At 43.0% G+C, this 26518-nt stretch overlaps 2 protein-coding genes and 1 long non-coding RNA gene across 3 annotated transcripts in view; 2 read left to right on the top strand and 1 right to left on the bottom strand.

The window, feature by feature from the left end:
* ppfibp2b (PPFIA binding protein 2b) overlaps positions 1–5565 on the top strand; it is a 77837-nt gene extending 72272 nt beyond the window's left edge. Inside the window, 8 exon segments of the mRNA XM_086108355.1 lie at positions 880–991; positions 1070–1158; positions 1245–1367; positions 2722–2847; positions 2931–3119; positions 4507–4710; positions 4822–4869; positions 4871–5565. Of these exon segments, the coding sequence (XP_085964481.1) occupies positions 880–991; positions 1070–1158; positions 1245–1367; positions 2722–2847; positions 2931–3119; positions 4507–4710; positions 4822–4869; positions 4871–4906 (927 nt within the window). The 3' untranslated portion in view covers positions 4907–5565.
* An 8158-nt stretch (positions 5566–13723) lies between these two features.
* Positions 13724–19674, top strand: rep15 (RAB15 effector protein). The gene is made up of 3 exons (XM_086109423.1): positions 13724–13812; positions 16041–16358; positions 18138–19674. The coding sequence occupies exons 2-3, from the start codon at positions 16083–16085 to the stop codon at positions 18681–18683; spliced, it is 822 nt and encodes a 273-aa protein (XP_085965549.1). The 5' UTR covers positions 13724–13812; positions 16041–16082; the 3' UTR covers positions 18684–19674.
* Positions 19675–24301: 4627 nt separating this feature from the next.
* On the bottom strand, positions 24302–25014 carry LOC147205704 (uncharacterized). The gene is made up of 3 exons (XR_015100741.1): positions 24960–25014; positions 24473–24529; positions 24302–24400 (listed from the first exon to the last, which is right to left on the bottom strand). It is a non-coding gene; the product is annotated as an uncharacterized LOC147205704 (long non-coding RNA).
* Between the last annotated feature and the right edge of the window lie 1504 nt (positions 25015–26518).

Below are 26518 nucleotides of genomic sequence, written 5' to 3'. Positions count from 1 at the left end.
CATGTCCTCGGCTAGGCCTCAGTTTCAAAATCAGTCCTTGGTCCTTGGCCTTGGCCTCGGAGGCAAGTCCATGGTCCTTGGCCTTGGCCTCGGAAAATTTCTCAAGTCCTTGGCCTTGGCCTTGCCCCGGAAAATTTTCCAAGTCCTTGGCCTTGGCCTCGGGTTGCCGGTCCTTGGACACAACACTGACACACACACACACAGAACGGCTAAAGCGCAAAATTAATTGGCCTCTGATGTAAATCCTACTGAACACCCATGGAAGGAGCCATGTGAAGAAGGTGTTTTTCAAACCAGAGACAACTTGAACAGGTTATCAGAGTCGGCCAAAATACCTGCTGAGAGGTGCCCAAAGCTCATTGAAAGTTACCAAAATTGTTTAATGGCTGGAATTTCATCAAATGGTTGTACAACAAAATATTACGCTAACGGTACCATTATTTTGGACTGTCATGTTTCATTTTTATAATAATTCTGTTGAACCACAATGAAAAACAGTCTTAAATTGGTCAATTATTGTCAAGTTTTTACATATTACTTTTGTCATCTGAATCATCTGCTCATTGAGCTGTCAGGCTTATCTTCTGCGCAGCATGTTAATTGTTTTTAGTTGTACCTGTCTCTTCGCTCTTGTTGTTTGTCCGTTCACTTCACCTTTAGTAACACCTGTCTCTGATTTTCAGCCTACGCTTTAGTTCTGCCTTCAACAATGTCACGTCACCTTCCCCACACCTTAGGCTTCATCTATCTGTCTCTTTCAACAGGATGATGTTTTGGGTTTTTTTTGCAGGTGCAGTTTTCAAGTGTCGACTGTCAAACATAGCTGTGACAAAGAAATGAATTGTCACAGCTATTCAGCTATCCTCTTCTTCTTTCTAGGAAATGGGAATGAAAAATCCATTGCACAGGAAGAAACTCCATTTAGCCATCAAGACATTTAATAGCAAGCAGCACGAGAAGTCTGCCGAGCTGGATTACCTCTGGGTCACTCGTACGTACAAAACACCGGACGCGTATTTCTCACAGTAACAGTAAGACGTGAAAATTAACGTGACGTGATGTTCCGAAGGCTGGCTCGATGACATCGGCCTTCCTCAGTATAAAGACCAATTTAATGAAGGAAGAGTGGATGGGCAGATGCTGCAGTACCTTACTGTGGTGAGTGAGTTCTATCGAAAGTGAAATAGCATAACAGCAATACAGCGTTGTTGTCAAACCACTAATGTTTCCATCTGTCTTCTCAGAATGACTTGTTGGCCCTAAAAGTGACTAGCCAGCTGCATCATCTCAGCATCAAGTGTGCTATTCATGTTCTACATGTTAACCAGTTCAACCCTTACTGTCTCAAGCGCAGGCCTGGCACCGAGGTCAGTGAGAAATGCTTGCACGTTGGCAAAAAACAAACCAATAATGGATGAGATGAAATTTCCATGTTACTCTGCTGCCGTTCTTTATTGCATCATCTGCCTATCAAGGGCACCTTGGTATGCTCACAAAGCAGAATTGTCACCCCAATGTCATTTTCTTTTTTTGATGAGTGGATTGCAATTTGCCTCTACAGCCCAACATCTGAGTTGTTGGCACTTTGCCCGCCTACAATAACTCCTTAAATAACCAAATAGAGAGACCTTGTAACTCAACTCAACTGTATTTATAGAGCACTTTCAAACAGCCATCGCTGCATACAAAGTGCTGTACATGGAACATATACAACAAACAGTAAAACAAATCGGTAATAAAGACGGTAGAAAGCACCGAACAGCAAAACCAAGAACAAATCTAAGTCATGCTGAGTCGAATGCCAAAGAATACAAGTGAGTTTTGAAGATGGGCAGCGAGGAGGCGTGCCGAATGTTCAGTGGGAGGTCATTTGAGAGAGAGGGACCAGCAACAGAAAAAGCTTGATCCCCTCTGAGCCTCAGTTTAGTTCTTGGTACTTCTAATAATGTCTGGTCCGCAGACCTGAGGCACCGGGCAGGTGCGTGGGGGCGGATGAGCTCAGAGAGGTAAGGTGGCGCGAGGTCATTTAGAGATTTGAAAACAAATAAGAGGATCTTGAAAATAACTCCAAAATGTATGGGGAGCAAGTGAAGAGATGCCAGAGTAGGAGTTATGTGCTCCCTCTTACGAGTACCAGTCAAGAGGCGAGCAGTGGCATTCTGGACCAGCTGAAGGCGCTTAATGGAGGACTGGCTGACTCCAAAGTAAAGGGCATTGCAGTAATCGAGCCGGGATGGGACAAAGGCATGAATTACTGTCTCAAAGTGTTCATGAGAGAGGAGAGGTTTGACTTTTTTTAAAAGCACTTTTAAACTTTTGTAAAAAGACAGAAAGGGGGGGTGGGGATAACGGTCAGTTACTGTAATGTCTGTAGATCTGAAATTCTGGTCTCTTTCATGGACCCGAAAGAGCTGTTGAGACCAGCAAAATAAGCAGGATATGCTAGCCAAAAAAGTAGCCCCTCCTGAGGAGCAAGTTTTTCAGTTGACCCAGAATGCAGTCTTACTGGCTTCCACTAATGCTGTAAACTAGTTACCTGTCCAATGTTAAAGACAATTTTAAATTTGCCTATTGTGATTTTCTGACCACTATCAAACACCCGTGCCCCCCCCCACCCTCTCAGCGATTTAACCTATGCATATGAGGCAGAATTGATAACCATGTGCAGAACTGAGTGATGAGTAAATAGAGTCACCATCCATGTTTACGTTTGTGGTTCAGAACCAGTGTTCTCCTCGTGAGGTGGTTCAGTGGTCCAATCATCGAGTCATGGAGTGGCTGAGATCTGTGGACCTGGCCGAGTACGCCCCAAACTTGAGGGGCAGTGGGGTTCACGGAGGATTAATCGTGAGTATGCTCACAGCGGGGTTGCGACACAAGTTTCAGGCATTAATTTCAGTGCCTTTTTTTGTTTTTTGTTTTTTAAATAGATGCTGGAGCCTCGGTTTAATTCCGACTCGCTGGCCATGCTGCTTAACATCCCTCCTCAGAAAACACTGCTGCGGCGCCACATAGCCACCAATTTCAGCAACCTGGTGGGAGCGCAAGCCCAGCAGGAGAAGAGAGAGTACACCGAGGCAGTTAACTACACGCCGCTCAGCATCACTGCCAAAGTCAAGGTGAGCTCGTAAGAAGCAAGTTAGGCTTGTGCGACCGTAATCTCACAGCGTGGAGGTGGAAGAAAGATGAGGCCAAAAAAAAAATAGTTGCGTAAGAGGAACCCACTCCTTTCTCCCTTTAACATAGGAGAGAAAGCACCTTTATATGCGCGAGTCCTCGTTGTGTCAACTCACTTTAAGCTCCACACATTTGCAGTGTGGTGATAAAGTGAGGTGGGAACTCCCCTCCTCCCCCTCCACAGCTTCGAGGCTCAGCTTGCAATCCTCTTCGCTGTTCCTTCCGAGGAAACAAACAAGCAATGGAGCTTGTCCCTTACATGACTTGGAAGACTTTTTTCCTAACCTTGAGTGCTGCGTTAAAATGCTATGATAGCAATAGAATACAATGTATGCAATGTGGTTGGATGCACTTTCTACCACCAACAGAATGAATTGTACTCGTCATGCCAGCGGACTAAATGAAGGGAAGCTGACACGTGTGGACAAACAACACAGCAATAGTCACATGAATTTTTTCTTTATCCTCTGGGAAATGACTAAAACTGTAGTTACTGATTCACTGACACTAGTTGTGAAAGTCTTCTTTGATTTTAATACCCCCACTCCCCCTCAAGTTGCACACAACAGGAGTGGCTATGAATTTGCAAGATGGACAAACTCTTTCACTCTTCCATTTTCTACTTAATTATGTTATTACTGTGTTTGTGTAAACCAAAGTTGTATTGAGTTGTATTTTCTGTGTATATAAAATTTTGGGGTTGTTTAATTGGAGGAGGCCACAGCAGATTAATAGCATTCACATTTATTTCAGTGAGGAGTGAAGTGTTTTGCGTTCCAAGTGTTTGTTTCTTGAACATGTAAAAAACGGATCACAGAAATTTGGTCAGAAGTAAAAGATTTAAAAGATGAAAAAAACAAGTGGTCCTCATTTCGCAAAGTTTCCAGTCCTACCCCTTGTTCTTCGTGTGTTCCATGACATTACACTCCAACTAACACCCTCCAAAAATGATGACATTTAAGCAATTTGCTGACTTCCTCAGTTGATTTGATTTAATGTTGTTGAACTGCACATATTGATATCTATTGTCTGAATAACTTCCTTTAATATGCTACACCTCTTATGCCATATATCTCTAAGTGATTCAATAATATAGTGTGACCCATGGTATCAAATGCTTTATTATTATTTTTTTAGATCTAGAAAAATCCTAGATCTAAATAGATCTAGGTAAATTCGTTGTCTATACGAGTGGCTATTGCTTCCACAAGCTCCATTACTGCCACTGAGGTGGCCCGTTTTTCCCTGAAGCTAATACAATAAATTAAACTTGTATCTCCAGGCCCCACTGGATAACAAAACGATAGTCTTTTGTCTTTTTTGTTGCAGCCCAAAAAGTTGGGCTTCTCCAACTTGACGCATTTGCGGAGGAGGCGGCCAGATGAATCCACAGACTACGTTTGCCCCATTGAGTCTGCCGGGCCTCTTGAGGGCCATTCGACAGGGAACAGTACCCAGGCACATCACTACAACAACAACTTCCGAGGCCTGAGCACCATCACGGACAGAAAGCCGGATCACTCCAGCCACCAGGTGGGCACCAACGGCAACATTTCTCCACGACATCACATGTGTCACAAACGTGGACATTGTCATGATTATTCACCAGCCAATCGGTACCTCTGTTCCTTCCTTTGCTTGCAGCCCTCAATACCTCAGCCCGCATCCCACCCCCATCCCGTGCTCCTCAATCCTCAACCCAGCCCATCAGTGTGACCAAGTGCCTTGACAAGTGAAGAGATCTCTGTGATGTTCTGATAAAGCTGCCTGATGGCTCCACAATCACAGCTGCCTGTCATGATGGATCTAGTCCGCCTCCTGTATTATTGGTCAGGTGCTAAACGAACCCAGCGTCAGCCTCCTTTCCTGGTGACAGTGTTTATAAAGGCACTCTTCACAGTATTTAGCAGTTCTCCTAACCACTGTGCGCCAACAAGTGATAATTTTATATTTGTGTGAATTCACTCGGGCACCCTTTCTACTTCTTATTTTCCAGCTTGAATACCACGTGCTTAAAATAAACTTGTGACATACCGGTACTTGCTTTTATTCTCAGAGAGTTGTATTTATTATTTATGTAATTGCAGAGCCAAACAAGAAACAGAAGGGTTATTTTGGAAACGGGAGCTGATTTTGTACAATGTCCTTACTTTACAGTAGTAGATAAGCTTTTATACTAAATTAACGAATGCTTCTTTGAAGAACGCGACATGTTGTGTAATTTTTAAAAAAATGCAATTTACATGAATAAGAGTGTGTGCACATGTGCAAAAGTTTATTCAGTTCTTTACATTTGGTTTAGTTTAGCTTTCGGCTCAAACTGTGGGATTTAATTTGAAGTCGGAATGCTATCGCTATGTCAACTACACATTAAAATCCTTCCAATAACTTGGTTTTATAACTCTGTTTTATTGGAAATTGTTTTAGAATGTATTGATATAAACATTACTGTCAGGGTTCCTTGGAATAAGAGTTTAAGAGGAGAACAGCCTGGGGGACGAAGGTGGATCTCCTCCTCGCAGTCCTGCAAGCTGGGAACCGCAGCCTGCGGCCGGAAGGCAGCCATTCGAACACGGGGAAGAGAGCATGTGAGGGGTCCTTTATGATCTGAGCAGCCAGACCATGAATCTGCTGCTCACACACTGCAGTCAGAAGGCGAGTGGGAAGTCCAATGATCTTGGAGCACACTCTGCTGATGCTGTCCAGGTGGTTCTTCTCCTGCAGACTTTGGGAGTGGAACCATAGAAAACGAGAGGACGGACTCTATGAATGCCTGGTAGAAAGTCAGGAGGATTTTCCCGCTGACGGAGAAGGAGTTCAGTTTCCTGAGCAGGTACATCCTCTGGTGGCATTTTTTCAGGATCACCTCGGTGTTGGAGGAGAACCTCAGGTTATTGTCCAGGATGGTCCATACTTGTATTCGGATACAGTTTCCACTGGAGTCCCCCGGATGATGGTGGGGATTGTTGAGGCCAGCTCTCTCTGTTTTCTGGAGAAGGTCACCAGCATGTCCTTGGTCTTGCTGATGCTCAGTTCCAGCCGGGAGGCGTCGCACCACTCGACGAACTGCTGCAGGGCGGGACCATGGTGTTGCGTGGAGCCGGAGAGCAGAGACACTAGGACAGTGTCATCAGCGAACTTCACCAGGTGGCTGTTGGGATGTGATGACCTGCATTCATCCGTGTACAGGATGAAGAGCACGCAGCCCTGTGGGGAGCCTGTGGAGGTGGCGAGGAGGTCAGACAGGTTGTCGTTGATCCTGACTGTCTGTGTTGTGTGTGTGAGGAAGTCCAGGATCCAGAGGATGAGTTGGTTGTTCAAGGAGAAGTTCTGCTTCAACCTCTGTGCCAGGATGTGAGGCTGCAGGGTGTTGAAGGCAGAGGAGAAGTCAGCAAACAGAAGCCTGGCCAGAGTGTTGGGGAATTCCAGATGTTTGTGGATGGTGTCGATGATGAAGGCTTTGGCATCGTTGACACCTTTGCCTGTCTGGTATGCAAATTGGAAGGGGTCGAGGCGTGAGCTGGTCTTTGTGAGGATGTGCTGCTTGACGATCCTCTCCATGGCTTTCATCATGTGGTAGGTGAGGGCCACAGGGCGGAGGTCGTTCAGGGTCTTGGGGTTATTGTCCTTGGGAATGGGGGTGATGGTGGAGTGCTTCCACAGTTTAGGAACGGTGGCGGTGTTCATGGAGGACTGGAATAAAAGCTGGAAAACGCACTCGAGCTGGTCAGCGCAGTACTTGAGGACCCGGCCACTGACGTTGTCGGCTGCTGGTGCACTGTTGATCTTGGTCCTCTTGAGAGCCCTCACAACGTCCTCTGTGCGGAATGTGATTGAAGAGTTGCCGGGCCGGAGGTGGGACCTGGTGTTGGTGAGCTGCGTGGAGTTATCAGTCTCGAACCTGGTGTAGAAGGAGTTGAGGTCATTGGCAAGCGAGGCTGGGTTGCTCCCAGGGATGAGGATGGGGGCGGTGCTGGTGGTGGTGTTCACAGCTGCCATTTTCTTCAGGCCCTGCCAGGCTGCACGGAGGTTACCGCCATTAAGTTTCTCCTCCACCTTGCGCTTGTATTGCAGCTTGGCGATCTTGATGGCTCTCTTGACCTCCCTGTTGAGCAGCACGCCGACAGTGTTAATAGTGCACGGCTTCCCCAACCTGAGATGCCGGATGGTGGACTAGAATTTCCTTGAAGCTGTCCATGTTCTCCATGGCCTCACTGAACTCCTCCCATGCCAGAGTTTATTCCTCCACCAAAGCTAAATGCCGCTTTTGCCCTGCTCAGACCTTCATAATACAGTACATTTGGGTCTGGTAGTTGGATCACATCGGTTTACAACTTTGCCTCTCTTTTCACCCGAGTGTCCAAAACATGCGGCCTGAAGTCCGTGTGACCCTACCACAACATCTATCAACAAATTGACATTTCTTCTCGATATTACTAGTTTTCAGTTAGTTTTATCATAAAGGTATACTGTTTAATCATCGTGTCGTCATTGTTACTATTATTCCAATTAGGATTGTTTTATGATTTGATACGTTTTTTGTGTTCCGTCATAACATCCACCCCGTCCTCTACCGCTACATTGTTTCTCCACTATTTATCCACACGCACGCACGCACACACACACACACACACATGCAGAGTCACAAGTTTAAGATGGTTTCTTTGTCTGTTTCACTTTAGCTAATCAGTGATTGCGTCTCAGAAAAAAAAGAAAAGAGTTGAGGACATACTCAAAACAACTCCGGATTGACGAGACTATACGGATATTTAAAAATGCTAATAATAAATCACTACTTTTAAGTATATGAGCATCAAGTATCACTTCAATGTGTGGAAAGAACATGCAGAGCTACAGCTTTGTTAATTTAGCATGAAAGAACTCTCTTTCATATTGGAAGGGGAAAATGAAAATCGGAGCTTTTCAAAAATATATTTATGCCCGCAAAAAATATGAGTAGAGCATTAAAGCAATCAACGGCTTGGACCTTAGCCACGCGCATCATGCCTTAATCCTCCATCCTAAGTCGTCCTCACTGTCATATTGGCTGACGAGGCTGCTGACTTCCACACAACCTGAAAAGCTGGAAAAAAAAATCTAATAAACTCACACTTCATCATAAATCACCACTGCTTGTGCATGCATGCGTGTGTGTTGCAGATGGGGATCACAAGGGGCACCATGTTGCAAATCGAAGCGCTTTCCGAAAGAATCAACAACATGACAGTAAGCAACAGCACGCTGTGGAGTTTCTATACAGGGAAAAATCCAAGCAGACACTGAGGGGGGGAAAAAAGTCATTGAAGTCCGATAAGTCATGAGCGTAAAAGTCATGGATGCTGGCGTCAAATGAAACCCCAGCTTCCCAAACTAGAGCTCAGTTTAGTGGGCATCAATGGAAGTGAATGTGAGAAGAGAAGAATACCTTCACCAGAAATTCTATTAGAAAGCAGTTTAATGGTTTGTTTGTTTGTTTTTAAATATGTTTGGAAGTGATGGTGATGTAAGTGGTCAACTATTGTAGACATGTGTGACAATTGAGCATCACCTTCTCCGTTGTTTTGCATCACAGGTTAGTACGGAGCCCCTAAGGGGACATGGAAGGAAAAAAAAACCTGTGAGATCTCGCAAAGTATTGATATGTCATTGCGAGGTCTCGCAATCTTTTTGGTTCTGCAATATTTCCATGATAAGGCGTATTCATTATTCCTAATCGGGCCATTTCTTGGTAGTTCACGGTGTTATTTAATTTTATTCTACATTGTTGTGCAGTAGAAAAGCACTGTTTGAAAGGAGTGAACGTCAATAAAATGTTGAATTACTCTACAATTATTGTTGTTGTCAGTACTGGTGCTTTTAAAACAAACGCAATGAAAAAAAAAAAGGTTGCCGGTCTACAAACAGCATGTGCTTGTCTCAACCGGTCCGTGACACAAAAAAAAGGTTGGAGAGCACTGGATTAATGTCCAAAGACATCCCGTAATGTCAAATCCTGTCGCCATGTCTATGTTTTCAAGAAATTTCCCCACAAGTTGAGCCCCAATCCTGAAATGTTTCATGAACTTCGATTGCGGTCATTAAATTGACATAAAACGAGAAAAACTGACATTTCATTCTAAATATACTGGATACATGTTTGAATGAATGTTAAAAATTTTCAATAATCTCAAATAGGATTCAAATTCTTTGCACTAAAACCTTGGTCATTCCACCCCAAATCACCCCACAATTTAACCATGTGGATTTTCATTTGAATGAAACTTGCTGGATTGTTGATAGTGATGGCAAACACTAAATCTCAAATTTTAGGTCTATCGGAGCAGGGGTTTGGGAGCTACGGCCTACCGAATTTTAATTGGTTTGGCCTTCCATCTCAGGAACTATCGAGTCATTCTTCCCAAAACAGGTTTTGTTGGAAAGGGAATTCAACAAGGAATCCAAACTTGCGATCATTTAGAAGATTGGTGCATATTTTCGTAACTCGACGCTTTGACCTTGGATTTGATCTTGAAATTGACCTTGTGGGTCACGTCACCTAAACCGTTTTCCCACCATAAAATGTAATCTCTCAAATCTTCTTTGAAACATAGAAAAGTTTCACAACTTTTTAAAATTTTTAGCAGCAACAGGGAGTCCAAATATACACGTCTCAAATATTCATTGAATATTTGCTGTACATCAAATATTCTATGAATATTCAATGAATATGCATTGAGTGTTGAATATGCATGCGGTATTTATTATAAATTGAATATTTGTTTAATACCCATTGAATATTCATTGCAAATCTGAGTCTACGGATACTTTGACTTCTTATTGCTGCTAAATTTAAAAAATATATCTGAAACTTTTGTTTGTTTGAGAGAACGTGACAGATTACATTCCTTGTTCGGTCACATGATCCTCAAGGTCAAATTAAAGCCCAAAGTGTAAAGTTAGTAAAATGTGCATCAATCTTCTAAATGGCTGCGCATTTAGTTTCCTTGCTGGATTCCCTTTCCAACAATATTTGTATTGTGAAAATTGGCCAAGTAATTTCTGAGATTTGAGGGCTCAAAGAAAGGCGGCCACGCCCCTTTTTGCTGAACATAGTCACATTTTATGGGCCGCAGCTCCCGAACCCCTAAAATTTGAGATTTAGTGTTGTGCCATCACTGTAGAGTACAACAAGTTTCATTGGTTAAACCCACAGGGTGATTTGGCATGGAATGATCCTATCATCAAATTTCATTACACTTGTTTGAAGGTGAATAGCGTTTTTTTTTAATTAACAACACACAAAAAAAAATTACCAAAAGTTGTACCGTCTTATTTCAAAAAGTTGTACCGTCTTATTTCAAAATGGCCAACTACCGAGATCTCTGAACCATTTCCCACCATGCTTTGCCTCCAGTACCTGCTCAGCCGAGATGAGGCGGAGAAGGAGCTAAGGAAGTCTCAGACGGCTCTGGTTTGAAGCAACTTCAAGTGACGCTAACCACTGAGCTCTGGCCTAACCACACTGCATCTACTCCAACAAGCCACTGCAGTCAACGTAAAGTGGAACACGATACCATTTGGAGTGGGGGAAAAAAACGGATTCACCATCATTGTGCTCCCAGTTTGCTCCCAGTTTACCATATTGTACCCGTGAACATGTTTAGCCCTCTAATGCAATGCCGCAAGTGAGCATCAGTCATCACATCAGTCTTATTGTGTGTTTCTTTGCAATGCATGAGTGTGTAGGTTTTGATCTAATGTGGTAAAAAGCAATAAAATACACGAATACCTCAATTCTTTTAACAGAACATGTGAGATATATGTTGTGTAAAAATAACATTTTGTTAATGACCTCTTCACCTAGTAACTACTATGACTGATTGACTTTTACTAGAATTCACATCGGATGCTATTTTTGGAAGCCACGTGTTTTGTGCCAGTCCACACAGGTAGTGTAGGGGCACATGCAGAAGTTGTCATGCAGATGACACACATTTGATTCCCAGTCAGTGCATCGACACCAGCGGAGCTGGCAAAAATAGGTGGAATTGCATCAGGAATTGAGGATGTGAAAACTGCCAAACAAGTTGTGAGTGACTCATTGTGATGATGGGAGATTTGGTGCTGGCCCCCACCGTGCTGACCGACAACAGGTGGCGTTGTATACTCTGGACAGATAGTGAGAATTACTTCATAAAGAGATATCTTACTATTACAAAGATGGATGCGTTCAAGGGATCTGTTCATGGAGTTCATTTGCAAGTGTTTATTCAATGTCTCTGTTTTCTAAAGGTGGACTCAATTTGACTCTCATGCTTATCAAAAAATACCTAAGACATCACAAGTCATTTAAAACAGCAATACTTCTCACAGTAAGTCACAGTGGCTGTGTCAACATCCATTTGAAGGGCTACACATTTGACAAAAGTTTGTTTTGTTTTTTAAATACGCATTATGCTCTTCACTCCCTCAGCTCTCAAAGGGGTCGGTTTGGGCACTCCCAGACCCCTTTGAGAGCCAAGAGCTTTGTGTACGCCCATTTCATAACTTGCAGTTAGTCCAAGTCATTTTCTCTTTAGACATGAGTTTGGTTTTTTTGTTTTTTAATTCAGCAACCCCAGAATGTAGCACATGTAATATCATTGGTTTTATTTCTGGCTCATTTGCCAGGAAGCTGCGCCACATCTGTGTAAAAACGTTTTTAAAAAGTCATTCAACATTGTGCAAAGGAGTCAGTATAACACAATTTTGCAATAATAATAAATATATTTGAAGAGACTCCGACATGTTGTGATTTTCATTGAATAAAAAGCAAGATTCCACAAGTTGCTTCATGTTCTAATTAAGTTACACTTAATTTGAAAAGGAACAATATTCTGTCACTCTCACCAACATCAAACACGAATGGAGCCTTGTGGCAAAAATATTGCCCCAACACAGATCCATAACTAAATGTTTTGCACTCCATTTAACGCTATAGTAATATATCTCTGGATGTTAGTGTAAAATTACTGTATCAATCAATAATATGATTCAGCAATATTTGTATGTGGTGAACATATTTGTCCGCTGTTATGTTAATTAACTTGAGTCTTAAAAAAAAAGCGTGATTTTTTTTTCCCTGTATATTTAGAACAGATATAAGAAGTGGGATTAATTTGCGATTAATGGCAAGTTAACTACGGAAAATTGCAATTGACAGCCAATCTTAAAATTATAGATACACACATTCATCCATCTATTTTATAGTCCGCTTACCCTCACAACGGTCGTGGGTGTGCTGGTTAGCATATCCGCCTCACAGTGCAGTAGTGCAGGGTTCGATTCCGGCTCCGGCATTCCTGTATGGAGTTTGCATGTTCTCCCTGTGCCAGCGTGGGTTTTCTCCGGGTACTCCGGTTTCCTCCCACATTCTAAAAACATGCATGGCAGGTTGATTGAGCACTCCAAATTGTCCCTTGATGTGAGTGTGAGCCAAAATGGTTGTTTGTCGATGTGTACCCTGCGAGTGGCTGGCAACGAAATTCAGGGTGTACCCCCGCCTACTGCCCGAAGACAGCCTGGATAAGGTCCAGCACCCACCGCGACCTTTGTGAGGATAAAGCGGATTGGAAAATGGATGGATGGATGAATGGAGTTGGCTGCGTTATCTCCCACAATGGCTCAAACACCCTCTTGTATCTGTGCTAGCCTAGCAAAATACTAACAGAAAGAGAACTCTTAACTATCCACACAGTTAGACTGCACTTTGGCGAGACTTGCGCTGGGCATGAAAAAAGGGCCCTTGACTTCAGTTGTTGCTGCAACTAGTTTTTAGATTTAAGGAGCAGCTACTTTTTCACACAGGGCCAAATAACGTGGAATAGTTTTTGTATCATTGTTTTCATTAAAAAATAATAATAATGAATGAAATTTTTAAAAACTACATTTTAGGTTTACTTGGGTTTTCTTTGACTCTTATTTACATTTGATAATTGTAAACATTTAAGCTTCGAAACTATGCTGTGCAAAAAAAATAAATATAGTAGATATTTTTTAAGAAGGCAAATACTTTTTGCAGCATTGTATAAAACTATGCATGTACATGTACATTGTGTTTTGCATCAGAGTGGTCTAGCTGGCCTTCTGCTGCATGGTTTGTCAAGTTCCTGTTTTTAGAAATGAGGAAAGACAAAAGAATCACCGGATAGTGTTCTAATTAAACAATGTATGAAATTGCTCATGCCAGTTTTGATGTTCACTTTCCCAGTCCTTGAAACTCTCCATTTTCTTTTTATCGCTGTTAACTTTTGCTCCACTTTTGCAAACCAACGTCCTCATTCGAGCCTCCCTTGAAAAACAGTGAAAGGGAACTTGTTTACCTGTCAAACCCTTCAGGCCAACCGCAGTCGAGAAAAAGCTTCTTCAAGTTTATAACTGGTAAGATAACTTTTTGTTGACTTACGTAAAATGGCGTAAATGACAAAAACCCCACCCTTGCTAACACTTTCACCTCCCATTTGAAGCTGGGATGGAAAGTCCTTCGCTGTACTGAAGACTCCTGTACACACCAAAAAAAAAATTTGAACGCACACACCTTGTGTACATGAGCAGGCAAGGGAAGAGGAGCAGAGGAACTGGACTTGGAACGGCTTAAAACATCCGGGGCCGTCCTAGGTAAGCTCCATATTTTCAGCAAATAAATGTTTTTTTTGCACAAATTTGTGACAGTGACTATAATGAAAGTTGCAGCGCTCCATATGGCAGTACATTTGAATCTGTTGAATCCGCCATTCCAAAACATAACTGCATTTGTTGTGTACATTTATCTTTTATCCATGATGATGCCATATTGCTGCTTTCGCCGCATTCTACTGAGCAGTCAGGACTCTATTTCTGGTACCACGCATACATGGTCGTTGACAATGACAATGATGGTCGCAAAATCTGGAAAATGCAGAAGTCTCGCAGGATTTGCTCATGATCATTTTGGTTGAAATCCACATTGTATGACTTCAAAGTATTCAATTTGGGAAGTTCCACTGTGCTGCGGACACATCAGCAGCTCTCAAACTGCACTGGTACCTCGACTTTCAAGTTTACCGTATTTTCCGCACGGAAAGACGCACTGGATTATGAGGCGCACCTTCAATGAATGGCTATTTTGTACATTTTTTTCATACAGTGGATGCTTCGTATCAAAAGGCGCAATCTACAATGCCTCCACTAGATGGTGCTCCACTACGCTCCTTCCATTCAACTTGAGAGGCGTTCATGACCGCCTCTGAAAAATGTAAATTAACTATTACTGTACTTAAATGAAACTACGAAAATTGAAAATAATGCATCAAATCAGAAAATCAAGCAAGGAAATAACAAAATAAATTCTATATCCCCCCCCCCCCTACAGAATTTATTTTGTGATTTCCTCGCTTGATTTTCATCGTGGTTTCATTGAAGTAAGAATTAATTTACGTTTTTCGGAGGCGGCCATGAACGCCTCTCGAGTGGAATGGAAGAAGGCACGGAGATGGGCAAAGACGTACAGTACCTGTATTTGTTGAGACTGTGAAAACCATTAATAAAGTCTGCGTTTAAAAAAATAAATAAAACCACAGCTCTCCTTTTTTCAACAAATACATGTGAGTCTTTGTCCATCTCCGTGCCTTCTCTTAATCCGTTCAACTCGAGAGGCGTTCATGACCATAGCGCCACAACTACTTCGATCCGAGGTCAGTAGTAGTTATTTATTCCTTCGTTGTGTATTCACAAATGATGAAATCACAATATAAATTCTGTAGGGGTGGCTATAGACTTTATTTTGTAATATCCTCGCTTGCCTTTCAGTTTTGATGTATTATTTTCAATTTTCGTAGTTTCATTGAAGTAATCATTACGTTTTTCGGAGGCAATCTTGAACGCCTCTCGAGTCGAATGGAAGAAGGCACGGAGACGGGCAAAGACGTACCTGTATTTGTTGAGACTGTTTTGAAAAATGAACACCACAGCTCTCCTTTTTTCAGAGCTGCAACAAAAACTTATTTAATAAAGCAGCGACACAGTTCACTGAACCAACAGCAAGTTGTAACATTGGAAGCATGTCTCCAGGAAGGAGCCATCTTGGAGTCGACATATTACCGTAATGACCATACAAAAGACGCACCTGATTTTAAGGTGTTTGGTGAACTTTTAAGAAAATTGAAGACTTTTTGGTGCGCCCTATAGTGTGGAAAATACAGTAATTCCTTCCCAACTGGAAGGAATGGACATTTTCTAAAACAATTTAATTTCCACTTATAAATAAAAATGGAAAAAAAACATTTATTTCTTGTATCTACTAACTGTTTTTGCCTTGTTCACCTTGCTATCCTCACTTTCAGCAGCTTCTCAATCTATCTGGATAATACCCGTAAATAAAATATATAATCTAATTTGCATCGAGTTTTGTATCTTTTTTTTTTCACGGACCTTGGCAGGTGTTTATCATTTTTTAACTTTATTTATTAACTCCTTATGCTTCTGCTCAGTACATAATGTAGAAGAAGCCTATGGTGCACACACATCTCCCACTTTTCTCTGATTTTAAGCTTTAATTCATTGGACATTTTCCACTTGTTCAAAAGCACAAAACCTTCTTTGGAAACATGGTTAGAAAAAAGAAATTTGGCAAAAACACAAGCTCAAAATGTAACAGATGCTATCAGTTTCACTGCAGTGTAACCACGTGAACTGATGGTGGCCAGATGTTTGATTGCACAAATTTTTGCTCACAATACAAAGAAAAAAAAAAAAAAAAAAGAAAAGGCCCGCTGGCATTTAAATCGGGGCCCTCACAAGGCAAGGTAGTGTTGTACGTTGTTGCTAATATCAGATTCGACTCATCTCATTCCTACTCTTCTCCACAGTGTATCGTGAGACCCCACTCTGATCTTCACTGTCCGTCGACCATGGGGGAGAACATGAGTAAACCCTCCACTAAGCCCTTTCAGGATGTCACCTTCTTCACCTCTTTCAAGCCCTACAACCCTCCCGCCACCAATGACGCCGCACCCCCTCGACCAAGCATCTTCTCCACGCTAAGACGGCCCCCGGTTGCCAAGCCCAATGATTTCATCCCTCTCTTCAGTGACTGCATCACCGCTGCCTCATCCCGAACTCAGGAGTACCTCGTCTTCAAGGATCCAGAGGACAAGTTCCACCCCAGCCCAGACGCCCTCACTCAGGTAATATGCGGGCGCGGCCCTACACCAGGGTGAGTGGGTGCTATCATTCCATCATAAACCTGTATAGCCCCAGTAAAGCCCTTCCAGCCTTGTAGTTTATATTTAGAATTTTTTTCATTTAACTCATTCAATACCAGCCAATTCTGGACCAAGTCTGAGAAGACGTTTAAAAACGTCATTGGGAGTGAATGAGTTTTAATAAAGTTTCAAAACATTAAGAAGTTCACAAGTAGCCATTCTTTTTCCAATCCAATGCCGGCTGACATGTTTGTGCGGCACCTGTTCCATGTTTGTGTTTGGCAGGGGAGTGGAAGGCAAGTTTTGATGAGAATAATAATAACGATAAAAGCTATAGCGCAACAGCTCCGATCGCAAGCTGCAATTGCAGACTGCTGCCACCGTAGGTTAAAGGTGACCTGCTTTTTTTGTTTTATTTCATTTTATTAAATACTCTTTGTGAAAGTGAGACACACCACCAGACACACAAATGCTTTGGGTTTTTTGTTCCCCTCTACACCCCTGTCAATCAAATTGGGACCAGTCCGCAAGCTCCCGGTCGATCGCGATCGCCGTATTGGGCACCACCGGTGTAAAGTCATTTCAGAGATGTGTTTCTAAATGTATTATACTTTACATGAAAATGTGAAAAGCCTGAAAACTGTGTAACTCACTTCACTCACAAAACCATTTCGGTTTTCCTGATTTTGTTTTTTTTGGGGGGGGGGGCATGGAGCCCAGCATTTTGGCATCAAAGATAAGTCGTCCCTCCCACTAGATATCACGAGTGAGTGACTCCATTCGCATCAGTGGTTTTCCAGCGCAAATATGGCATGCAATTGCCTCACTAGCTTTGGCCAACACCCCGAAATGCATCTCCCCTTTGGATAGCATGCAGTTATGGCCGCTTGAGAGCACTATATTGTCTCCTTTTTTTCGTCTTTTTTTAAAATTAGGAGTACTTAGCAGCCAGGAAAGAGATTCGTACACCACTTTTCGATGTCCATGTCCAGTTCTCTTCTTTGTTGTCACTTGTGCACACTGTCACCGTGGTATAATCACAAAAAAGAGGTCGTACATATTTGAACGTATTTGCAAAGTATGTTAGAACGTTTTGCTAAAACATAGGCAAAAGGCTAAAAATACAGCATTTTTTTTCCGTCATAGCACAGGGTATTGCGCAAGTCAATAACTCATGACATTGTGGTAAAAAAGACCAAATGGATATCAAACACTGCAGGCCAAAATGAAAAATAAAAAATGTTTACTTAATTTTCGAACGCATGATTATAAGGTAGGGCAAATGTTAAACACTTTGCATTTTTTAGCATTGACTTGCATTTGAGTCAATACCCCGTGTCTTTATGGAAGAAAATCTGTTTTTAGCATGTTGCCTACATTTTATCAATATGTTTGAAGGGGCTTTGTAAATATGTTCAAACAAGAGTATGCCAGTCAAAAACGTTTATTCCACAGTGGCAGTTCCACGCTTGTGGTGTGTATCGTAATTTTACAAAAATAAAGGATGCATAGTCATTAATTTTTCCCCCTCAGCCACAGGAAAGACATTCTATTTAAATGTTTTTAATATATTAGCAAAATATATGGGGTATCGTGTGAAAGAGTTCTTTTGGGGGGGGGGGGATAAAATAAATATATAAATATTTTGTGAGTAAAAGTAATAAGTTGTCAGAAAATTAGAGACTCAAGTAAATTTGTTCTTACCCCCAACGACCGTGTCCAATTTCATTGAGACGATTTGCCCTCTTATATCTCTTGCAGATCTTCCTAATGACCTACATCTCCCAGAGTATCAACCTCAACCTGACCGACATCTTTAACTGCACGGCCATGACCCCCGAACAACGCATCCTGCTGGGGGCTGACTGGGTGTGGGCCGTGTTGGAGAAGTCGACCAAGAACCCTCGCATCCAGATCGCCGTGCAGGTGCTCCACCTGTCCGACAAGGAGGGCGGCGAAGAGGACGGCGTTCTCCCGGAGACATGCAGCGAAAGCGTCCAAATGGCACAGAGGGAGTCCAGCGACAGGAACATGTACGAGAGGATGGTGGATTTCTGCACTTCAGTGGGCAAGGACTGCTACGCTCTATTCTTGTTCTTTGGGAGGAAAAACGACAAGAGCAATATCTACGGTGTTCTCAGCAACAACTTGGAAGCGGCCATCGGGAAGTGCGACAAGATCGATAGAGCTCTTCTGGAGAACTTCTTCAAGGGGTCGCGGTACCTGCACACACCCTCCGGGATGATGCAGTCCATCGTCACTCGGAATGAGGGAGACCCACTCACCCTTATGATTAAATTCAGCTGATGCCAAGATCTTGAGTTCAAGATAATCATATTCTCAAAAGCAATTCTAAGCACGCGTAACACCGGTGAGAAAGGGTGGGGAGTCCCGAGTCAAACACTCTCAATCATTTTGTTCTAATTTCAGCACAAGTTTGTGATCATAATTCAAATAATTATTGCGAGCATAAATCCATTGCCTTTGTAAAACCTGAATTTCACTCATTGAAAGTAAGGTTTGAACAGCCATGCAAGTGTACCAGTAAATGTAAGTTAACGAATGCATATTATGTTGATTGTAAAATAATTTCCAAGGATGGTCACTTCTATGGCTTTCTATGACTCTTCCAGTATCTCTGTTGCAACAAAGCCAATTGTGAGACTTCAAACCGGGCGTTCTCAGTTAGGGGGAAGTGGCCACTGAGGTTTTATGGTCAGCATTTCATCTCCAAGAGAGAGAAAGTGAGGCGAAGGGAGGGAGAGAGAGAGAGAGAGAGAGAGAGAGAGAGTGGAAGAGTCACATTAACGACATTCTTGTAAATCTATTTCATGGTTCATGGATCAAATACTTGTTCTGAATTTTGCTGGTCAGTTCCTTGTTCGACAACATCAAGGTGTGCCTGAAACATTGAGCAGCTGGACCAGCAGCATTGAAAAGTTGAGAAAAGGTGAAATTAAGTTGGGCTGTCAAGATTAGCGCCTTTGCGATTAATCCTGAAATTTCATGCCAAAACCCAAGATCCTGAACTTTTTGTTGAGTCGTGTACTTGATGAATGCAGCGATGAACATGGAAACTGCCTCTGCAAAAGTCACTCACCATCCTCCTCATACATACACAGCTGACTTCACCCTTTAGGCGCCAGAGTTTTGTCAAGAAAATATTCAGTTTTAATTATTTCTAAAGGGTATAGCTAGAAAATAGTTAGATACAGAGTCATTGTAAATGTTGCATTTTTGTTACTTTGGCACCGAAGGGGATAAGACATTTATTTCTTATTGCTTTTTTTTTTTCGGGTAAAGGATGGATCCTTGAATAAATCCGCTGGATTGATTGACTTTTGAAAATTCATCAAAAGTGATCAGTTAATTGATGTGTGGAATTGGACCATAGTTCGGATGTAACATTTACACTTCTCACAGCTGACGTCGGGGGTGCAGATGGGATTTTAGAACTGGGGGGGACAAAATACAGAGGTACGTATATATATATATATATATATGTGTGTGTGTATAATATGTGTGAATTTAAAAAAAAAATCCTCGTCTCACCCCCCCTCGGGTGGTGTCCGTCCCTCATTCAGCTCGGGTCCTCTACCAGAGGCCAGGAAGCTTGAGGGTTCTGCGCAGTATCTTGCTGTTCACAGCACTGCGCTTTTCTGGACTGAGATGTCCGATGTTGTTCCCGGGATCTGTTGCAACCACTCATGTAGTTTGGGGGTCACTGCCCCGAGTGCTCCGACCACCACAGGCACGACTGTCACCTTTACCTTCCAGGCTCTCTCCAGCTCCTCTCTGAGCCCTTGGTATTTCTCCAGTTTCTCGTGTTCCTTCTTTCTGATGTTTCCATCACTCGGGACCGCAACATCCACTACAACGGCTTTCCTCTGCCCTTTATCTATGATCACAATATCTGGTTGGTTCGCCATTACAATCTTGTCAGTCTGGATCTGGAAGTCCCACAGGATCTTCGCTCTGTCATTCTCCACCACCTTCGGAGGTGTTTCCCATTTTGACCTTGGGGTTTCCAGTCCATACTCCGCACAGATGTTTCGGTAGACTATGCCAGCCACCTGGTTATGGCGTTCCATGTAGGCTTTCCCTGCCAGCATCTTACACCCTGCAGTTATGTGTTGGATCGTCTCAGGTGCCTCTTTGCACAACCTACACCTGCTGTCGCTGCTGTAGATCCTGGTTGTGTGGATCAGGGAGTCTATGTCCCTTTCGCTCTTAGCATACAGCTTTATGTCATCCATGTAGAGGAGGTGACTGATCGTAGCTCCATTCCTTAGCCTGTCTTGGTGATTACTTGGCTTAGGGGGTTCAGTCCTATGCAGAACAGCAGTGGGGAGAGTGCATCACCTTGGTATATGCCACATTTGATGGACACTTGGGTAAGTGGCTTGCCATTGGCTTCAAGTGTGGTTTTCCACATCCTCATCGAGTTCGCAACGAAGGCTCTTAGGATCCTGTTCACCTTATACAACTCCAAGCATTCAGTGATCCATGTATGTGGCATCGAGTCATAGGCTTTCTTGTAATCAATCCAGGCTGTGCACAAGTTGGTATGTCGGGACCTGCAGTCTTGTGCGACTGTTCTGTCAACCAGGAGCTGATGTTTGGCTCCTCTGGTATCTCTACCAATGCCCTTCTGTGCTTCGCTCATGTATTGATCCATGTGTCCACTTATCTTAGCCGCAATGATGCCTGACAGACATGAGCTTCCATGTTGTGGAGAGATAGTTGGATGGGACCTTCATGATCAGGATCATTCGCCCTTCGGTTAGCCATCCTGGGTGAGTCCCATCCCTCAGCAGCTGGTTCATTTGTGCTGCTAGGCGCTCATGGAGTGCTGTGAGTTTCTTTAGCCAGTAGGTGTGGACCATGTCCGGGCCTGGTGCTGTCCAGTTCTTCATATCTGAGACTCTTTCCAGTATGTCTGCCACTGTTATGGTAACTGGGTTCTGTTCAGGGAGGTTGCTGTGCTCCTCTCTCAGGGTCACCAGCCATTGTGCACTGCTGTTATGTGCAACCTCCTTCTCCCATATGCCTTTCCAGTACCTTTCAGTTTCCAGTCTTGGTGGGTCAGCTCTGTTGTTAGGACCATGCCACTGAGCGTACACTTTTGCAGGTTGTGTTGCGAACAGCCTGTTTATTCGTCTGGCCTCATTCTCTTTCGTGTACCGCTTTAGGCGGCTGGACAAGGCTTGGCAGTTTGGCAGTTTCGAGTGCTTCAGGTATGGTCATCTGGATGTACCTCTCGGGTATCGGCCTTTTCATCACACTTCTCTGGGCCTCCGACAATTGACTCACATCTTTCCGAGCCGCCTTGATCTTAGCCTCCAACCGTCTTTTCCATGGTGGGTAACGTATCTCATGGCTCTCATGGTTGCTCTTACAGCCAAGCATCTCTAGGATCACTGATGCTGAAGCGTATATCAGCTCATTGGTTTCCGCGATCGTTACGGTAGGGATCGCCCTCAGTGCTGCATTCACACTTTCCATGAGACTTTCAGGTGGTACTTCACATAGCCGTTGTAATCGGTTTCTAGGTTGCCCACCTTTCATTCTCACCATGATCTTAGCTTTCAGGTCAGTTGCTGCCTCGCTCAGCATTTCATTCATTGGGGCTGGCCTCCCAATCTCATCATCTGCATTCATTGGGGCTTGCCTCCCAATCTCTGGTATGACCTCCTCCTCTGATCTGACAGCCTGGGGCCCTTCACCATGGAACCTGCGTTGTACCTCATCAATCTCAAGTTGTGACAGCAGTTGCCGTTTGTGGATGTTGGAACACTGAGCTACTAGTTGTTTCGTGGTCAACCGTGACTGTGGGTTTCCAAGTAACCATTTAGCCCACATTCTCTGCATGTAATCCCCCTGACTAGGGTTGCTTGAGAAGTAGCATTCCAACAGAGCCATGTTATCGCATCTCGCCCATCTCCGCTTTGTTCCAGTAGCCCATTTTTCATCAAGGTGCTCTGGTTCCCCAGCACCTGACGCAGACCTTGTTTGGCCGGGCGACGTCTGAGCCGGCATGTCATTCGTTTTATTGTCTCTCATCATTGTATGAGGTAGGCATTAGCGTGAAGGATCTTGCCCAAGGACCCACACTGGATGATGTATGTGCTCATTTTTGCCCCAAGGGATTCGAACCACCGTCTCCCGTACGCCAAACCGATGCCTTACCAATTGAGCTATCCAGCCGCTTGAAAAAATATATACTGTATATATATATATTTTATATATATATATATGGACCTGTTATTTGTCCCTCCCAGTTCAAACAGTTCTAAATTCATATATGAAACGACACTGAATTGCTAAAAAAAAAAAATCACACATGATCATACAGACATGATCACACGTGATGCCAATCTCCCACCAAAATCATTTGCAAAATAAGTTTAATTTTAACATTTACGGATGGATTTTAGTATATAAAAACAACAACCAAACAAAACCCCCCAGCACATTTACCTGAATATTTATCTAACAGTATCCAAGACACTTCTCCTTACGAAGTTCGCGGGTGAGCCGGAGCCCATCCCAGCCGTCTTTGGGCTGGGAACTGGTTGCCTAATTACCAAACCTCTACAAGTGTTATTATTTGGTTTCGCTACAGTGCATTTTGCTTCAAATGTTATTTTACACTTAGCCTACTTTCGGTAAGTGTAAATGTTTATCGTTTCTGTCTGTGTGGAGTCTCAATATTTGATTATTGGGAGACAAAAGTGATATTCAAAGTGACAACACGATAAATTATCACATCTTGTCAACAGGCAATATGTATCGCATAGGTTAGCCTCCTTACACTCTTATTTTTTAATTACTAGGATTTAATAATAAATGAAAAGAAAAGTGACAAAAATGCAGCAATTGCCACTGATATTTTGAAGGTATTCAATTCAGTTAGCGTTGCCTAGCGAATTAGAAATAAAGCAACTTGAAAGAAAAAGTTTAATAAATCGCATTGAGCATTGGGGGGGGGGGGGGGGGGGTGAGACTCATGCCCACCACAATGCCGTGTTCTGTTGCCACAGAGAGTCGGAAAATTCCATCTGTGCCCATGGCCGCCATGCTGTTCTTACGTGCATATGAGTTGAGACTGAATCATCGAGCGCCAATGCTGGTTGCAGCCAACGAGGCTTTAAAATACGGTTACAGGGGTCCACGGTTGATGACGGAAAAGCCGAATTGATATTATGGCTCGTACTACTTGGCAGCCAGGAAAGAGATTCACCCACCCCTTTTGGACGTCTATCTCCAGTTCTCTTCCTTGCTGTCACTTGAGACCTTCTGTGGTGTAATCATTAAAAAACAAAACAACAACAAAAAAAAACCCTCCAGCAAATGCCATCAGTGTCGTATTATGAAGTCTTGCAAGATTTGCTGGTTTGACATCACACATGATGGTTTTTCTCTCTTCTGTGTGACAGAGACAGATTTAGCTGAAAATTGAAGTTGAATTTTGAAAGTGTAGCTTTGGGGTTTGAATTTCATTGCTCCTCTGTATAGTGTCCCACTACGGATGGCATTTTGCTGTACGCTGTCGGTACCAATTGTCTTTTTTTCCTTCTCAATATAATATATGGCCCAAGACCTCAATTTGGTTAAAAACGTGATGAATAAAATCCCTAAGGTTTTAAAGTAATGCCCCCCCCCCCCCCCAATTCCACTGCATTCTTTGCCTCCAAAATGTAACAATGTGAAATCAGACCCATGAACGGGGCCTTTTACTTAAATGTACACACAATACGGTCAGGTCATAAGCTTGGAACAGATTTCTCTTATTTCAAGACTAGAATTCACCCAAACTTTAACTCATTGAATACCACCCCTTTTCACTGGAGCAACCCCCTCAATCCCTCACATTTTACTGAATTTTGACTGATTTGCAAGGCCCACAGAATTTTCTAAAAACTATTGAACTATGAACAAAAGTGCAGCTGTGGAGAAGATGGTTTTTGGCTTCCATCCAGTTTGTCACCATCGATTCATCCCACCACGTCCAGATGCACGACCTATAAATTATAGAAACATAAAAAGTTGCAAATATATCTTGCTGCAGAGTGAGGTACAATAATTTTATTTACCTTTCTTTCCACCACCAAAGCGAGGAGTCGTCATCTTTTGGCTTCTGGTTGGACAATCTGTAATTTATAGAAGTATGTACAATTACCACACTTTTATTTTTCTATTTTTTTTATTGTTGCTTTCCACTTACATTTCAACATCTCTCGCACACACACATACATGCTCGCACACTGCTATTTACACCATTCATTCCACGTTGCTCAGCATCCAATTTGAAATGAAATGGAATATGAATTTAACACTAGTGGTTTTAGCAGAGCTGAGTGGACCAAATGTGTCCTGTTTTTTTTTTTAAACCTATGGCGACATGCAAGTCAGCGCATATTTTCATCCACATCTACGAGACGCATCAACCGTACATAAATGATTAGTGTTACTGGCAACTTCATAGTATAGCGGGGAATGTAGCGGTGCATAAAAGTGACTGAGGAGGCATAAGAAGTGATGAAGTTTTGAATGGGAACTTGCAAGCTAGTCAGCAGTTACCTCCTCGTTCCAGCGGCTCTGGCGAGGACTCTCAGCTGCTTTCCGTTATGTCCGAAGGCACATATTCATCCAACATATCGGGATCCAAATCGCTCTCCAATTCATCGTTTTCGCCGTCGTCTTTACGAGACGATTCCAACGAATCGCTGACGTCGGCCATGCGAAGCAATGCAGCCTCTTTGCCGTCATCGCTGGAAGTCGCCGGGGAGACGACTTGTGGGCGATGTGGGGCATCGGGAGGCACAAAATGCTCTGCCAAGCGATGATCGCTGACGTGGAGCAAGTTCATCTTCATCAGATGAACTCGAAACTCGGCATGAGCTATGCGGGCCGCGTGTAGCACGCCATGTTTGTGCAGGCCGACGTTCGTTTGACGGGTGCCGCTTTCGATTACGTGACCGAAGCATCATTTTCTCTTCCACACAAACACCATCTCCTTTGTTGTTTTGTTTCGAGGACACTTTTATACCGAAAATATAATCATTTTTAGTTAGTTATTTCCTTTTCTCCATCGTTGCTAGTTGCTAATGTTCCAATCCACTATCCACATACGCCCCTCCTTCACTGTACGCCCTTTCTACTACTTCTGCTGCGTGATCCTGGTTGATTTTTGCACCACTGCCACCCGATGGCCATTTTTTTGCTATTTAACATTGCCGTCAAGCCTAATCCTGTGGTGAGAAGTTGCATCGGACTCTCTTGCACCCTCCCCCATGAAAACACGTGATTGACGTATTAATACGTCATGGGGAGGGAACGGCTATGCGCTAATTGACGTATTTATACGTCAAAGGGTGTAAATGAGTTAATGACGCCCACAATGCTACACACGTTCAACCAAAGAAGCAAAGTCTGTCGCATGTTGGTGCCCCACTCCCTGTAACAGTAATTCGATTGACGACAGCTGTTTGTCAAGGTGCCTTGTTGAGTGGAGGTATCAAGAACGCCTCAGAGTTCCTTTGGGAAGATATTCAAAAAGTGCATGCAATGCATCATCGCCCAGCCAAAGTCAGACAAGTTTGGCACTATTTACTTAGAGCGCATACAAATGACACTTAAGTTTGTGACCACTGCATTGCTAATATTTGCACTGTGGGACGAAACCCTCAAGTGACTAGAGGGTTTCGTGACATGGGACTTGAGTCTAGTCCCATGTCACAAGTCATGAACAGTTTCCTTTTGGTGGCGAGCTTCCTTTTCAACTTGTTTTATACTTTACACAAAATTTGTGGTTGAATATTTTTGTCTCTGTTATATCCGTTTCATAAATGTCTTTTCTTCACCCTCATGAGACAGCGTATGAGTAAATAGGCATCCTTGCACTGAGGGCGATCCCTACCGTAACGATCACGGAAACCAATGAGCTGATATACGCTTCAGCATCCGTGATCCTAGAGTACACGACTCATTTGACCTAAATTTTGATTTTATTTTTGTTGAACACTTTAGAAGGAAATGAATATGAAAACACGGACGGGGTGACCGGAGGAGTAAATAAAAAATATGATACGTGAAAGTAAAATTACAAAGTAATAAAAAATATTGTTCATAAAATCATG

Source organism: Hippocampus guttulatus, chromosome 4, assembly GCF_054856545.1.
Source record: "Hippocampus guttulatus isolate MCC_2025c chromosome 4, RoL_Hgut_1.0, whole genome shotgun sequence".
In the NCBI taxonomy this organism is placed as follows: domain Eukaryota; kingdom Metazoa; phylum Chordata; class Actinopteri; order Syngnathiformes; family Syngnathidae; genus Hippocampus; species Hippocampus guttulatus.
Note: the sequence above shows the minus strand (reverse complement) of the source record. Positions and strands in the feature narration are given on the sequence as shown.